The sequence below is a fragment of the Cyanistes caeruleus genome, chromosome 4 (genome assembly GCF_971803275.1).
Source record: "Cyanistes caeruleus chromosome 4, bCyaCae1.hap1.1, whole genome shotgun sequence".
Classification (NCBI taxonomy): Eukaryota; Metazoa; Chordata; class Aves; order Passeriformes; family Paridae; genus Cyanistes; species Cyanistes caeruleus.
In genome coordinates this window covers 32,680,734-32,694,369 of record NC_141704.1, presented here as the reverse complement: position 1 = coordinate 32,694,369, position 13,636 = coordinate 32,680,734, and the positions used below count along the sequence as shown (strand labels likewise).

Here is a 13,636-nt window from a genome sequence, read left to right as displayed (position 1 = left end):
AGGAAAGGCATCAGCAGGCAGTTAATACTAACTCTATAAAACCATTTTTACAGTGACTTTTCCAGCCAGGAACCCAATTTAAATGATATCTTATGTCTAATTTTACACAACAGCATGTGCTGCCGTCAAGAGAAATTGTCTCCGTTGTCCTTGCATATCAACCAGACTCCTTAGGTTCAGGCAACACCTTATGCAATTCAACTCTCTTTGTCTCGCTCTTGAGGTCTGGAAACAACTCGCTTTGGGAGTAGAGCTCTGGGGGTCCTGCTGTGCCACGGGTCCAATCCTTTGCCCTACTTTGTTATGTCCCCTAATTCTTCTCTCTCCCAAACTGCTATCAACACCCGGCTATACCAGAGACATGGAGACCTTTACAAGCCTCAGTGTCTTTATCTCTTTATGGTGTCTGGATTTCAGATCTGGATTATCCACGTTTCCTGTAGGCCAGCCCTGTTTCATTCCCATTTTTGCTGGTCACCCCCAGCTTGCTGGTCTGGTGTGTTGGCCACGGTGCCTCACTCAGTGGCCAATGTTAATTCTAGTTCTGTGCTTCATAGGCACAGGTCCCTTGGAAAGCTGGCACATGGAGACACTCCCAGTTACTCTCACATTTCTGCCACTGGCATTTCCAGCTTTACCCACGCAATCCTTACTGTAGTGCCTCTGGCTTTTCCTGTTCCCGCCGGGTTTGGCCTCGCCGGGCTCCTGCACGTGGCCGTGGCGCCAGCTCTGCACGCTGTTGTACAGCCCCAGGGTGCGGCGCTTGGCCTTGCGCAGGATGTGGCAGACGTACTGGAAGATCTCCTCGTAGCAGTCTCCCGGCTCCATGTAGCTGGCAACAGTGCTGGAGGAGAGGTAGCGGGCCCTCTGCTCCTGCATCAGCTGGTGCTCCCGCTGCTTGGTCTCTGAGAACTGCGTGGCGATGACCACCAGGCACAGGTTGATCATGAAGAAGGAGCCCACCTAGCAGCAAAGCAGAGGAAGGGACCAACATCAGCATGAAAAGAAACACGTGGGAGTGGGAAGAGGAGAGAGGAGGCAGACAGAGGAGTGAGAATCAGTCTGCATATGGAGAAGAAGTTTCAGAGCAAGCCAGGAGTGCATGAGCTTCGTTTTGAGAACTCACTCAACATAATTTCTATGCAGAATTTAAAGCTACACACTGAAATTCTGGAAACAGGTCCAACTTGTGGCAGGTTTTGGGACCCTTAGAAAATCACTTATAAGTTACATACAAAGGGTTTGATGAAAACCAAACTTTTTTCCCCCTTCTTTGTGTTAAATAGAAGATAGGAGACAGAGAACCAGTTTGGTTGATTTATCCTCTGCTTATTAATTTACCACTGGAAAAATCATGCACTGCCATTTATAGTCTTCACCTCTTGGAAGAAATGTCAGTATTCTCATTTTAATGACATACCAGTATACTTGGGGCATATAATTGATTTCTATCATTTGCACCTTCATTCTCCATATAGGGAGATGGGAGTTTCCTGAAATGAGTGAGCTTTTGAAGTCAAAAAGGGTTTTGCAAAGTCAAACAACTTTTAGAAGGACACATAGTAGTCTGGTAAAGCCATGCTTCCTTGCTTATTTTCTATTCTTCTGATACAAGACATCATATTAGCTCTTTCTTAACTTGTCATCTGGCCTACATAGGCTTCTCATTTCAAACACAAAAACTGTAAAAAACACACTCCAAATTTCTTAGAAAGAGCAAACAAAATGCCCAAGTTCTCCCTGTTCTACATACAGAAGCCCAAATGCTTACCAGGCTTAATTTAAAACTTGCACGTTCCCTTTAAACCTCAGTTTTCCTATTTATAAAATGGAGCAAGGATTTCTTTGTGCTGAGAGTTCTGGAGGCAAAATAAACTCACTCTGTGTTACATATCATGAAATTAGAGATTAATTTCCACTAGGAGATCTATTCATAGATAGATAGAAGATAAATCCTGAGCTTCAATATGATGAGAATTTCATACATAAAAGGGCTGGTAACTTCATTCAAAATAATTTTCAAAAGCTATGGGACCTTGATTGGTGCCTACTCCCTGCAGGGCTGTGTCAATAGGGCATTGATAAAATGCAGAGCCTAAACTCTGAACAAGGACTACACATCTGCAGTGCTCTAAAACAGACTCTGGGGCAGCCCCTGGGAGGAGATGAAGCACCAGCTCAAGATTTCTGCTGTCCCTGGACCTGTGAGCATCCCTGCAAAGGGGCATCCTGGCAGCAGTTTCTCCTGCATGAACCCACACAGGACCCAGTCTCACCTCACTGTCTCTCCTTTGCAAGCAAACAGCTCTGACGGAGAGGATTCAGTCCTGCCTCTGTCTTCACAAGTCTCCTATCCTGTAAAGCCTTTCCAGCAAAGGGGACAGAGCAGGCAAAGGTGGCGATAGCCTGACCCCAGTGCTTGTGAATGGAAAAATGGTTTAATTCAGCAAAAAACAGAGCTTGTTTTACCTATCCAAGCAGTTTTCCCTCAGTTCATAGCCCTTACTGCCCCCCTGACCAGCTTGCCCTTTTGGGTGACCCTTTCTCTTGCACACAGGTGCTCTTTATCCAAAGGGGAGGTGTCTCTGCTAGCATCTCAATAACCCTTTGAAACATGAAGCTCTTTCCAACCAGATTCAACATAAGGACAATAAAGTGTCTCAAAATAAAGGGCTTTTTTTTTCTCCCCCTCCTCCTCTCAGCACCCTTCAAAGCTGTTCTAATTCTGTTTCCCTTCATCACTGAACCCTTCTCTTTCCTTCCCCCATATTTCAGCCTATTTTCCCTTCAGCTTCTGCATGTGGCCTTGAAAATTAAAATAATACCTTGTTCAGATTCCTTTGCCTTCACCCAACATTTTCCCTAGTCTGTGATGTCTTGCATGTTTTATTTTAACTGATGAGAGTATTACTGGGAATCCAAAGTCTTCTCCAATGCATTCTCCTCAGCAGCATGATACTTGCCCGGGCTTTCCCTTTTGGTTATGTCCCTCAGCTGGGATGAGAGAGGCAGGGCAGGGGGATGGAAAGCAGTGGCGTGAGCTTTTCTGGAACACTACTTGTGACACCACCCCGTACTTTGCAGCTTCCCACAACTCCCAAACAAGACATGAGGGCTTGCAACACCTTCTCTCTAGGCCACAAGAGGAAGAGGCGAGGGCTAAGATGCCCTCACCAGGACCGCACTGTCGGCCTAGGGTTGAATCTGGAGCGGGGTTCAGGTTCACATCACTGAGCCCTGTCCTCACAGGCACCATTTGCTGCCATCTCCCACCAGATGAAGAAAAAGTGGGGGAGTGAGAGGACTGGATATGACAACTACTCCCCAGTCCTTATCCCTTTAGCTAGGAACATCAAACACAAAGCAAATTAGCTTGGTTAATCCTTAAAACCACAGGCAAGCCCATAAACTCTCAGGCTCTGCTGAGCTTGAAGCTGCCTCCCAGCTAGGAGAAGGACAGGAAGGGTCCCAGAAGGCTCCTAATTGAGTGATTCATCTCAGCTGGCTGAGCAGAGACAGAAAGTGTCAGACATGGAGTCCAAGCATTTGAGAGAAGCAGATGGAGACCCTTGATTCCAAGTCCCAACACAGGGTCCCGTTCAGCCCTGAGACTGAGCTGTGCTTTGATAAAGCAGATCCTGGCCTCACTCAGCCCAAGGTTCAAGCCCTATCTCTGCAATATCGAACATATTCTGACTAGTGCTGCAGATCCTGACTTGTCAACTACTTCTACTGCTTATACCTGGATATCCAGCTTGCCTTCCAAGGCCCACATGTGTAAGCACAGGGTGCTTCAAAGAGCCTCTGAGTGCTGCAATGCAGATGCCAGTCTAAGATCCCAGAAGAGCTTGCTCTAGTCCAGGAGCCACAGCAGTGGCCAAGTAGCTGCAGAGGTGTCAAAGAGACAGCTGGACCTCAAGCAGGAAAACCCAAGTGTAAGACTGACATTAAGAACAGGGAGCAGTCCTTCCTTCATATCACATCTGTGATCTCTGGTCAAGGGGGAAGCATTTTAAAATCTGCTGAACACATAAAATGCTTTTCCCAGATTCTACAAGGCCACTCAGAGTGCCACGGTCAGTCAGCACCCTTCCCCTCAGAGAAGCACATCTATGCAGGATTTCTAACTGCGCTGGGAGTATATCCAGGTGGTGGAGCCTTCTTCCTGACATATGAGCAGTAGCAGGTAATGTCCTTATGTAGGTGTTTGCAGATACCAGTGTAGGAAAGAAGTCATGGATGAAAGCACAGCTCTAGAGAAGCTGCAGAGATCCAGCCCCAGAAGGGTAGGTCTGAGCCAAGGTTAGAATGTGTCTGGAAAACCAAAGAGTCAGGGCTTAAGTATGACTGTCAGAACAATCCTGCTTAGAAAGCCTGACCTTCCAACCATGGAGAAGGAGGGGAGGATAAGGTTGGAAGAACCATACTTCATGAGACTTACAGAGGGGTCATTTCTATATGAAGATTCAGACAGAAAATGCAGCCAAATGATAGCAAGTTTTCTCTGTGGTGTCGCTATGTGCTGCAAAAGATGCATCACACTCCAAGAAGGTAGCAGAAAGGCTAAATACTTCCTTGGCCAAACTCCACCAAAGGTAAAGAAAATATTCCATCTAGCATATGACTCCTTTGTTCTCAGCAGTCCCCAAAGTAACCTGAAATTCATGTTCTCCTGTTTGACAGAAATAAACCTATATGGCTTCTGCAAATGAGGAGGGAGTGTCTAGAAATGTCAATGACACTCTGCAGTAACATCTCAGGTGGAGTGTTTAATTGAGGGTTTTCTGTGCCTGCAAATTCAGAGACAAAGTTTGAATCACTGTGAATCCACATGACGTGAGCCAGCAGTAGAAGGATACTTAGAAACCAAAAATATGCTGACAGAATTTATGTAGTTCGAAATGTGGGGGGAAGGGCAGTTTCTGGAACTGGCCTACAAAAGACCAGGTATATGTACCCCAGTGATTAAACACTGACCCTTCCTGGCTCTGGGAGGGACTGGGGCTGTAGGACGAGGAGTAAAGTCTTTGTCTAAGTGCATATTCTACAAATTGGGGTATCCTAACCATGCTGCTCAGAGTCAAAATGCAGGTGGATACTAAATATCTATTGCACTGTGGGGTATATGAACAAAATTCATGGGAAATTATTATTTTCTGAACACACAAAAAGCAGTGGATGTTCAGCTCGCCCCTGAGAACAGAGCCTGTGGAAACTCCCCCCCGTCACCCCATCCTGTGCAATCACATCTCTGCGCTGTCTCTTTGGGACTCTCCAGCATCAGAGTGAAAGCAACATTCCTTAAGGTATATTTCACTTCTGCAGCCCAGGTTTATACTTCAGCCCACAGGGAGTACTTCATATTTCTGTTTTTCTCTCCTTGTCTTTCCCTTGTGAGAAAGGAAGGCTGTAAGGCAGGGTGAAATCAAGGATATAGTAAGATTTTATTAAGGTGCCTGACCTGAATGGGCCAATAGGTTTGTGGGTTTTTTGGGCCACCCTCCATATGTACAAGCTGCAGAATTTCTCACAGAAATGGATTTAAGTGTTATCTCAAGTCATTGCATGCCAACTTGAATTTAAACTACATCCTGCCATAGGTCAGTGTGTTACTGTTACTGGGTGACTGCTTCTAGAGATCCTATTTCTTGAAGGGCATGGCCCCATAGGACAAGTGCTGGATGAGGATCAAAGTCCTGGCCAAGGTCCATTCATCAGCCCATCCAAATGCATGTAGGCCTTGGAAATACACACTGAGGTCCTTACTCAGTGACCTGAAACTAAATTGCATCTACCAAGTACAGATTTTATACTTCCCATAACTCATCCTATGTCTTTCCATTTCACTCTTGACTTTGGATCCCCAGGTGAGCAATGTGCAAGAGCCTTCATAAAAACAAAAACCTTCCTGGTTAGAAGAAATGCCAAGAACATGCACTTATGCAAGGGAAGCCTGAGGAATGGGGAGGCAATGGCACCATGTTTCTCAGCTTTCATCCCAGGTGCTGATAATGAATATCCTTGCAGAAAACCAACCTTCAAACTTCATTTGTATAAATCCACAGGGCTTATAAACTGCTTATTAAGTTCTCGTTGCTGACACGCTTCTCTCTTTCCATCTTACCATCCACAAGGGATCTCACACAGCCAGTTTATTTTGGACTGCTGACACTTTAGGAGCAGTTGCTCCTTTTCATTCATGGTGAGGAAGTAATTCAGCATGACAGACCCTGAACCTAACAAAATGTGAATCTGAGACTCTGAACCTGACAAACCCAGGTGCTGCCAAAAGCTCCTCACTCAATGTGGCTCAAAAAGTAGTCAAAAAGAAATATATAGAGACCAAGTAGAAGGGCAGAGAAAGAACAGGCTTTTAAGCCAACTGGTTTGGGGAATTTTCTTTGTAAGAAAATCTGCCAGTGAGAACATTATTCTACACTAGGCATATATAACTTTAAAAATCAATCTTAAGTAGATTTTTAAGTGAAAGCAAATAACTTGGCTGACAACTATATACGTGATCCTGCTTCAGACTCTTGGTGAAAATAAACTAGCCGGATTTCTGAGATTCCTGGAGGTTTTCTTCCCCAGTATCTATGTTGATCTGAGACCTGTCTTTTGTTGGCTTAGCTTGCATTGATGACATTCATCAAACCTTATACTTACTATTATCAACAAGATAAAGTAGATAAAATTGTAGAAGGAATGGGCATCCATCACATAGTACATGATCTCCACCCACCCTTCCAGTGTGATCACCTGCAAAGACAAAGAGAAACAGGAGGAGTATTCCAGAGTTCACTCCTCAGTGTATAAGAAGCAGATTCTGGCAGGATGGTTGCAACCCAAGAAAGGTGAGAAACAACAATTCATTTCAATGAAGCCAAATTTCCATTTCGGGAAATCAGCATGATACTGCTTGGTGACACTGGCATACTGTCAAAGCCTGTGAGATCATTCTAGTCCACAGCAGGAATATTTCATTAATATAGTTCATTTCCCTGGATCGCAGCAGGGGAAAACCCACAGCAGGTTGCTGTGCCCCTTGGACTGGACACCGTGTACAGCGGGAGGAAAAGAAAAAAGGCACGGATTTTAGCTCCCATCTGCAACGTGTGCTGGGAATAAAAAAATAAAAAAAAAAAAGATTCCTTTACTATAGTTATCTGGACTGGAGGGGAAACTGTTACCAGTCAGCCTGAAGAGTGGAGCTTATTTCAGCAAGTGCGTTCATGTGTGCGCTGCCTCCCTTACCCAGGGAGTCACAAGGCCCTTTACTTTGCATCTTTGTCATGCCCTGGAAAAACTGCCACTGCAGCCCAGAAAGACTGAGTTTGAAAAACAGAAAATAAGGTTGAGCCTTGTAAGGAGGCTAACTCAGAGTTACCTGAAATATCACAATCCAGGCATAGCCAATGTTGTCAAAGTTGATGGCACCCTTGTGCGGGTTGGCGTTGCCGGTGCGGCACACGTTGTAGTACTGGTTCCAGTTCACACACATGCCACTGATATTGAACTCTTGCCGGACTGAATTGTAATAATAATAATCATCCTTGTCCAAACAACACTCATGGCCTCGCTCCTTCAGTGGGGGTATTTCGTGACAGCCCATAATTCCGTTGTCTCCTGACAGCGAGCAGATAAAGGGCATCTCATCATCTTCCTCTGGCTGGTAATAAGGGGGCAGGACAATGTCACCTTGTCTGCAAAAGAACCCACAGTCAAATTTCCTGTGACAAGGAGTTTCCTATCTATCAGTGATACTGGTGGAGCTGGGAGCCCCCATTCTGACACAGGGACTGCACTGGGTAGGGGATTTCCAGCTTTGTTGCCTCAGGAGAAGGGGAGGAATGACAGGGCTTCTGAAAAACAGCAAATTTCTAGGGTGAGCCCCCAGCTTTCAGCGCTTTTCCTGCCATCAGATCACCCCAAGCCAAATTACACAATCTGCGTTCATGGAGATTAAAAAAAAAGATGGAATGCCGAGATTTGCAGTCTGAACACTCTCCCCATTAACATCAAAGCTAAATCAGATGCAATGACATTAAAGAAGTTCATCAGGCTTTACTGTAATATGTTCATATATGTAACTGCTGATGGACATGTTTTATAACATTTGGTAGTGAACCTTCTGTACTTCTAAAAAAAAATCCAGTTCATGCATAATTAACATTGCAGAGATAAGCCTTAAAATTCGGAAATGGAAAGATAAAATTGACTTAACCTTAACTTTGACTCCTCCTTGACAGCTGGCATTATGGGTGCAATGTTTTATGACAAGTTCATGTCTTTTTTCCAAATAATGCAAGCACCTTCCAAATGCATGAATAATTAAAATCATCTATGCTTGCCTAGCTGGAGATGAGCTAATATCAGAAAAGTGTAAGGTGGAGATTAAAAAAAAAAAAAAGAAGATTAAACTTTATCTGGTGTATTCCTTGCAGTGCTACAATGCACAACCTTCACGTTGTGCAAATACAGACTTTTTCACTAAGTGTCATTGGAAGAGGACAGGTGTTGATGAAAAAGAAAAAGTTTCTGATTGTTAACTAAACAGGACTAAACTACAAAGGTGTGTTGTAACTCATCCTCATCATTGGTACATGGGCACCTTCAGAACTGATTTCCCTAGTAACGGTGAACCAAATATTTTCTAATATCTATCACTGTGAAGGCTGTGGCCTTAATTCACTTCCCAGTTACACCAACTCCACATGGATGTAATTACACTCATTAAAGAAGTGCTACTCCTGATTTACATAAAGGACAATCATCCTAAACATTACTTTTTCCCCAAGGAATAAATAAACACAGGAAATGCCTGCTTTAAGCAGCTCCTACTCTGCAACTCCACTTCTATTCTGCACATTGTATTTTCACCCTTTTTTTTTCCAATTTGAGATGCTCTAAAGCTTCAGAACTGTTTAATCAGTTTAAACTGATCTACAGCTCTAGGTTTTCTTTAAGCAGTCTACATTGATAGCACACCTGGGATTAGCATACGGTTTTAAGAAAACATTTTAAAGCCTGAGATCTACTAAAGCCAGAAAGTCAACAGCCCTGAAACTGGGTAATCGGAGATTTCATGGCAAGCAGGAGCTTTTCCACCCCACTGCCTGTGGGAGGAGTAAAGCTGTGCTCTTGCAGACTCACCCCAGAACCCCCAAATAAACCTGTAATTGATGCCTCAGTGGCTTCAGGCTCTCTTTGCCAGAACTGTTCCCATGTTTCCCCACAGGTTTTTTGTCCCATTCAAATATTCATTCTTTGATTTCAGATGCTGTCACATCACTATTAATCCAGCTGTGAGACATCTCTCCCACCAGCCCTCTCTCCCTTCCCCATGGCACTGGCCACATCCAATTCTGCTCCTGAAGTTTCCTAGTAATTTCTCAGTGTCCTTCCAAAGATAATGCACAAGTGTCAAAACAGTGACCCCAGCTCCATTTTGGAGGTGCCAAAGGTGTTCCTGGATGCATTAGGCAGCACTAATAGGCTTTCTGTAGGACTCCTATGAGTGTTGTTTTCTGAAGAGGGAGCAGGTTCAGAAAAACAGCATGTTTCAGAGTTTCGGATCTTTCTGGGTGTAGGAGCACTGGGCATGGCTGGGAGGGGCAGCCATGCTAACCTGTGCCTTGATCAAATCCAAATGAGCCAGACACCTGCTGTGGAGACAGAAGGAAACAGCAGCCTTTGCCCACCCTCCCTTTCCACTGCAAGATGTGCCCAATACCCTCACACTATCACCCTACACTTGGAGTTAGTGATACACAGAGAGCCTGGCAGAAGACATGAGCAGGCAGAGGGAAAGAGAAACGTCCACGGAAGAAAGGAAGGAGATGTTGTCTCCCAGTCACTCACACTGTGAAGTTCTCCTCCATGAAGCAGCGGTTGCGGAGCAGCCCAGCCCACAGCTGCACCCCAATGATGCCAAAGATGAAGAAGACAAAGAAGCAGAGAAGAAGGACGTTCCCCAGCATGGGCAAGGTGTCCAGGAGCAGGTTCACAAGGATGCGCATGCCTGCAGAAGGAGGAGAGAACCAGGTGTGGGATAAAGGGATAGAGAAAGGGAGAGAGGAAGGGAAGGAGAAGAAAAGGAATGAAGTTTACCAGATAAGCATAAAAAAAGAAAAAAATCCCCATGAAAATAAAAGCAGAGTGTCAGAAATTAACTACTGTCCAAACCAGGCCAGACTTATGGTTATTGCCCTTTTCTGTCCTAACCTCTACTGACAGGCAGCCAGCAGAGCTGCTGTGGTGCTGTGATCTCTTAACCTTAGGCCTCCATCTGCAGCAGAGAAGAAAAGAGAATGAGACTTTTGGTGCCATCAGCTATGTGACTGACATCCCTCCCTCCCCTTTCCCTGCAGAAGGACAACAGAGTGACAACTGTCCCAAAGGGGCATGTCCGCTCTACAGCCCCATTATCCAATGCCTCGGACTGAAAGTCATCCTGGTACAGCAACTGCATCCTGCAGCCTCTGAGACCCGCATGGATAGTCCAAGGCCAGCCTGCCAGTGGGATGAACCTTTCCAGAACATATAAATTGGTGTAGATAATTGGGTTTTCTTCAGTGACAGTATCATCAAGAGACAGTCATGAAAACCACAATTTAGTCCCCTGGCTAGTCCTCATGCCCCAATGGGGCTGGAGCACACAAGTAGCAGGCACAGCCCAAAGTGCTTCCAGCACAGAATCTCTGCCCAGTGCAAATGTTTTAAAAAAAAATATTTTTTACTCTCTAATTACCTAATAAATTATTCCTGTGGTTTTATTTTCCCCTTGGCTCTTTAGCTCACAGCCACTAGTAGGGGTAAACATAGTCTCGTTTCTCCATGGAGCTAATGGCTTTTCCTCTGCTCTCCAGGGACAGTGAAAGTCTAGAAACTCTTCTGAGCATCACAGTACTGCCTTTATCCCTGTGCACACCTCGCAAAGTTGTCTCTCCTTGTCTCCAAGGAGGTCCCTCCCCCAGGTATCCAGAGAGTTCCTTCCCTGAAGTTGTTCCATGTAGGCCAATAAATAATTAGCTAATTAGGTATTTATAACCAATTCATTACTTCAGATGGCAGTGGAAGAGGAAAGAGAAGGGGAATATAAGATTAGGATTCTCTGACAGCCCTTTGAGGCACAAGATAATCCCCCTTGTGTACCCAGCACCAAGTAATTACTACACACTACTCTATATAATGTTCCACGTCTATTCCCCAGACTGCTCACCCCACAGAGAGGGGAGGGAAGAGGCACCTGTGGTGGGGCACGCAGGCATGGAATTCACAAACACTGAAGGAAGAGGGAGAAGTGTGCCTGCTGTGGCGCAGAAGACTGGCTTAGATTAGTGGAGAATGCTTTGGAGACAGAGCAGGGTGGAAGAGACAGGAGTGATACTTACGTGATGTGCAGGAAGGAGAAGATGCTTACTGGTGCTTACATGGGATCATGAAGGATAAGGGATGATGGCACTAGCTCTAAGACCAGGCTGTGGAGCAGTAGTTAAACCCTGCTGCCTGACTGTCCAGCTGTGTCACCAGTCACCATGTAAGGCAGCTTCTAGACGAGTACATCAGCAACACAGCAGTGCAGGGACACAGCTCCAGCCACTCGCTGGGGACCACAGCCATGCCCTGAGTCACTGACAGCTCTCTGACCTCTCAGCACACAAGCCCAATAGCACAGCCACTGTGACCTGCTGGGCCCTGGAGAAATGCTCTGAACAGCACTGGGACTTCAAGACCGCGCACCCTCCCTGTAGTGCTGCATGTTCCCAGCATTGATGTTGTGTCACAGAACGAGCTCAGAAGCTCCCATAAACTGTCCTGGTTAGTACACTGGGGAGAGCCAAGTGACACAGGAAGCTGTGCCAGTAATGCTGCAAGAGGGGGTGATGTTTTTCAGATCAATTGATGCTAGCTCCATTTCAGAGCTGAGTAATGGGAGAGATGAGGCTGCCCTTACGTTGAAATGCAGAACAGACAAAACAGACATTCCCACCAGAATTTTACAGACAGCATGCTTGTTGGGTCAGAATTTGCAAAAATTGATTTTGTCTCTGTTCCAAGAGAAAGCAAGTGATGAGCAAAACTTGTCTGCCTTTTTGTTGGAAACACCCTGCCTGCCCATACGCTCTCCATCCTGACTCTCAGAGGAATTACTGATGGTACAAGAATGTGCTCTCCACAGCTCCAAGATCGTAGCTATTGCCCTCAGGCCCTCTGGGGTACGTGGTGCCATGACACAAGAACTGGCAAGTTTCCCCCACCACCTGACATCTTATCCACATCACAAAGGATTTCAGCAATAACAGGTTCTAAGTCCAAATGAAACTTTTTTTTCTTTTAAATTTCACAGTTAGACAGATTCATCTTTCTCTTCCCATTGATGCTGGCTGTGGATATGAGATTGGCCCCTCAAAAACAGTAACACTGAATCTACACCCATCCAAATGTTCAAACATCAGTTCCAATTGCAGGAGAAAGAGGGAGAAAGGCTGAAGAGCCTAAGGACAACAGGTGATGATTTACTGTAAAAGCTGGTAGCTGAAATAATGAGGTCTCTAAAGCACCTGCCCAGGTGTGGAAATGGGACACGCAGCTTTAGCAATATTCTGTTTTGGAGAACTGGAACACCTCCATTTTGCAAGGGGCCTTAACTGGACAGGTTGCCATGCAGAACAACATCTGTGCATCTTGAATGTCAAATTCTGAGAGGTGCTGGAAAGCCAGTTCTTCAACAAAATCCTGCTGCTCCCTCCTTCCCAACTTCTGCTGCCTCTGCCTGCTGCTCAGCCACTTTTCCCTTGCTCTGCCCACAACTCCTCTGTGCCTCTGTGCTACTCCTCAGCTTATGTGCACACTTTTCCTCACCTCCCTCCCCACTGCTGCCTTTCCCCACGTCCACATTTGTCCTTTACCACTGGCAGAGCAGAAGCCATGCTGGCTCACAGTAAGGAGGGAATATGAAAGGGACAGTGACCTTTTCTGAAACATCCTTTGTAAAAAAGGAAATGCTGCTCAAGAAGAGAAGGGAAGAGAGGCTGGGCAGTCTGGAGGAAAAGCGAGGAGAGAGAGAGCATTGATGAAACAACATTCAGCAACCAAACAGACTTCCAGGGCATCAAATATGAAAAGGTTTTGCTCTTCGAGGAAAATAAAAGCTGGAAACGTTAAATATTCATGAGTGCCAGGTGTGGGCTCAGAAAGGCCTTTTCTCCTCTCACTCTGACCAGGAGACCAGGGGAAGGGAGGAAACGAAATGGCCTTGTCTGTGGGCATCCAAGGAAGACAACAATACTCACATAATGGTTCCCTGCTGCTCACCCATGCCCTTGAGCTAGGGGCAGAGGAGGATGCTCAATGGTACCTCGAACGAGGGCTGCTTCTGGTAAGAGATCCCGCAGGAGCAAAGCCTCAGGGGTGTTCAGCACCCAAACACAGCAGGAGATGGGGGGAAGTATGTCACAGGGATGAGAAACGGTGGGAAGGTGAGAGAAGTGCCCGGAAGTGCCCGTCAGAAGGAATCACAGGGCTGAGCAAAGTCTCAGTTGGTTCTGAAGTCAAGTTCAAGTCTTTCGTGGTTCAGAAGACGTAAATCTGTCTCGTCCTGGTGGCACCCAGAGGCCCTTCCTGACAAATTCAG

General features: G+C 45.7%; 1 protein-coding gene across 1 annotated transcript in view; it reads right to left on the bottom strand.

Moving 5' to 3' along the window:
* CACNA1I (calcium voltage-gated channel subunit alpha1 I) overlaps nucleotides 1–13,636 on the bottom strand; it is a 161,660-nt gene that overhangs the window by 40,237 nt on the left and 107,787 nt on the right. The window contains exons 6-9 of the mRNA XM_086887503.1: nucleotides 9,862–10,021; nucleotides 7,388–7,703; nucleotides 6,667–6,759; nucleotides 654–963 (exon numbers count right to left, since the gene is read on the bottom strand). Coding sequence (XP_086743629.1) covers nucleotides 654–963; nucleotides 6,667–6,759; nucleotides 7,388–7,703; nucleotides 9,862–10,021 — 879 coding nt within the window. The remainder of the gene's footprint in view (nucleotides 1–653; nucleotides 964–6,666; nucleotides 6,760–7,387; nucleotides 7,704–9,861; nucleotides 10,022–13,636) is intronic.